Raw genomic sequence first — 3,135 nt, forward strand, 5'->3', positions numbered from 1 at the left:
CTCTCCCCCACCACCCCCAGCCCCCCCGGCTCCAGAGCCTGTGGAGGAGCCTGTTGTAGCCGTGCCACCGCCCCCTGCCACAGCTCCTAGTGTCCCAGAGCTGCCCCCCACTTCCCTGGCTGAGGACGACCCGGCTGTGATCAACATCAACAGCAGTGAGGAGGAGGAGGAGGAGGAGGAAGGCTTTGATGAGGAAGAGGAGGAGTACTTTGAGGATGAAGAGGATGACGAAGAGGAAGAAGAGGTATTTGAGAGCAGAGGGGGGAAGAGTCTCAGAAACTCCCCATCCCCTTTCATCAGGGCTCCCACCACTCATCCCAGGCTGCGGGCTGGGTCTCGCTGCCCGTGCTCCCCTGCTGGGCAAAATTCCAGTTTAAACGAAGGTGCCAAACGCATGACTCTTTTAGGGTCTTGCTCAGTTCTGGCTCAGGGTATGAGGAGCTGCAGTCAGGTGTCTGCAAGCAGTAGGGTGTTAGGGGGGTACTCTAGTTTTCCACCAGCCGCTGGGCCCAGGAGTCTGCCCTCAGCAAAGTTGCACAGAAAGCTAGAGCAGCCCCGGGCATTGTGATAAGAGCAGTGCAGTAGCTACCTTAACAAGCACCAGACAGTTCTTTTTCCTGAAGTGGGTCATTGAAGCGTGGGATTCGTTGCTACCAGAGCTCGTAGAAGCTGAGAGTTTAGCTCGATTCACCAAGGGATTGGACAAATTCTTGGAGGAAAGGGGCATCCATAGCTATTGAGCACAGGAGTGAGGGGCATGGCCTCTGAATCAGAACATCCTAAACCCTAAATGCTGGAGGGTGCAAGTGAATGAGGAATTGGAATAAACTCTGGTCAGACCCAGTTCACTTTTTCGTCCAGTATCTGCTCTCTGCTGCTGTGTAACACGAGAGACAGGGCAAGATGGACCTAGGGTCCAAGTCGGTCAGTGGTAGTTCTTAGGTCAGGCTCTGACTGCCAGCTGTGCCCTGCCGTGGGCAGCTTCAGTCTATGTCTCTCAGAAGGAGCGGGGGGCTTATCTAGCTGCAGAGAAGGGCCAGCAAGGCACTGGGGTCTGGAGCCAGAGAGCTTGGCAAGGCTAGGGTGTTGGGGATAGGCCTCAGGGGTTCTAACACTCCATATGGCTTGGAGGTAGCAGAGTGGGGATTGGTTTTCCCCAGCTGTTGGAAACAGCTGGGCCAAGGGCCCCTTAGAGGTCAATCCTGTCCCTGGTTTGCTGCTGGCAGGACTAATTAAGACAAATCCAGGCATTGAGTAACCAGAGCACCTATGCCCACTGCTAACTGCTTAGAGGCAGCTTAGGTGTCCAGAGTGCCTTTGAAATGCTGCAGTCCGTGTATCTTCATTGGTTTAAGGAGCCTTCTCATTTGTGGCTAGCAGGCCGAAGCTGTGCTGGGAAGATGCGCAGCCTGAGACCTGGGCTCTGGGGGGAATCCTCGCTGCAGAACAATTTGTAAAGGGGCTGAGAGCATCCCTGTAGTCCTCTGTGTCCACCCCAGACAGGGTTGGGTCTTTTGGCAACCCCACACTGATGAAGGAGGTCCTGAATAGACCCTAGGCAGATTCTCCCTCCGGAGCCAGATGTCTGGGGGGCAGGAAGGGGGTTTGGGCCCCAGCACTGACCCCAGCTTCCCTAGGAGGAGGAAGGCTTTGAGGAAGAGGAGGACGAGGAGGAAGAAGACTTTGAGGCAGAGCTGGAGGAGGAGGAGCTGGAGGAGGAGGACGAGGAGGAAGAGTATGAGGAAGATGAAGGGCTCTCAGAGGAGGAGGAGGAGGATGAGGAGGAGGGCCACAGTGGCCCCCCACCATCAGTCCCCACCCCAGTACCACCTGCTGCTGACATCAATAAGGCCCCTGAGCCTGAGGATCTCATCATGGAGGTGGAAGAGACACCTGCACCCCCCGAGGAAGAGGAGGAGGAGGACGAAGAGGTGGTGGTGATGAAGACTCCGGCCCTGCCCCAGCAGGAGGAGGAGGCTGGAGGAGGGCAGGAGGGTGCAGCTGGAGTTCCCCCACCTCCCTTGGCTGTGCCCGTGCCCACACCCCCTCCACCCCCCAGCCCCTTCCCAGCTGCTGTGGAGGAGCCACTGCCCCCCGTCCTGGAGGCTCTGCCCCCCAGCCCCGAGGAGGCAGAACCCCCAGCCCTGCTGCCGCAGCCCCCCCAAATTGAGGAGGTGCCCCCCACTAGCCCAGAGGAGGGTGCTGGTGAGGGCAGTGCCGAGGCACGCCCCCCTCCAGGCGCCCCTGAGGAAGAAGTAGTTGTGGCCATCAAGGAGGAGGTGAGAGGAGTCTGGAGGTATTTGTGAGTGGGGAGGACTCCTGGGGGCATGTTTTGGGGGGAAACCTGAGGAAGGGGGGTACTCTGGGGAAAAGGAACCACTCAAAACACTGCCCTCCTCTCTGCTTTCCCTCTCACCCAGGTGGAGGAGGTGGATGAGGCGGCGACCATGCTGGCTGACTTCATCGACTGCCCCCCAGATGATGACAAGACCCCCCCTGAAACTGGTTCCTAAGCATTGGGGGGCCCCTAGCTTTCCAAAATCCTGACTGGCTGGGCTCCCCTCCACCCCCCAGCTCCCCATTTTGTACTGATTCCCCCAAACGCGTGGAATAAAGCCTGTGAGTTATAGAGATGTCTTGAGTCTCTAAGGGGGGTCTAGGGAGGCAGGGGGCTGGGTTTGGGGGTGATGGGGTGTGCAGGGACTGGGCCCCCCTCCCTTCCCCTCCACAGCCCAGTGGATCCAGTCAGCTCTACTGGGTCACGCTTCTCTGACCTCACAGAGCTGTGGCTGCTGGAGAACCAGGGCTTTGGTTCATTATCTAAGTCCAAACACCAGGCTTCTGTGGGAGTGGAGTGATGTCCATTGTGTTAAAGCAAGATTTGATGTGGGGGTGAGTACTACGGGCCCAGACATCTAGGTTTTCTGGGGAAGTAGCGGGGGCTGGTGGGTTGCAGCAGGTCTCGGGTGGGGGCAGCGGCGGGCGGGCTGGGTTACTTCTCAGTGCTGGGAGGAGGATCTGATCAGGGGGTAGGCTGTGGGAGCCTGGACACCTGGGTTCTCTGGGGGGTTAGCTAGCTGTAGTGTCCTAGGTTTTCCCTCCTCCCTCCCCCCAGCAGGCAGCAAGTAAAGTGGG

The 3,135-nt window shown here is 58.4% G+C and overlaps 1 protein-coding gene across 1 annotated transcript in view; it reads left to right on the forward strand.

The window, feature by feature from the left end:
• Nucleotides 1-2,624, forward strand: part of PELP1 (proline, glutamate and leucine rich protein 1) — a 9,988-nt gene extending 7,364 nt beyond the window's left edge. Inside the window, exons 18-21 of the mRNA XM_025192266.1 lie at nucleotides 8-244; nucleotides 1,638-2,035; nucleotides 2,120-2,279; nucleotides 2,421-2,624. Of these exons, the coding sequence (XP_025048051.1) occupies nucleotides 8-244; nucleotides 1,638-2,035; nucleotides 2,120-2,279; nucleotides 2,421-2,513 (888 nt within the window). The 3' untranslated portion in view covers nucleotides 2,514-2,624. The remainder of the gene's footprint in view (nucleotides 1-7; nucleotides 245-1,637; nucleotides 2,036-2,119; nucleotides 2,280-2,420) is intronic.
• Nucleotides 2,625-3,135: the final 511 nt, after the last annotated feature.

The sequence above is a fragment of the Alligator sinensis genome, unplaced genomic scaffold (genome assembly GCF_000455745.1).
Source record: "Alligator sinensis unplaced genomic scaffold, ASM45574v1 scaffold662_3, whole genome shotgun sequence".
NCBI classification, from domain to species: Eukaryota; Metazoa; Chordata; order Crocodylia; family Alligatoridae; genus Alligator; species Alligator sinensis.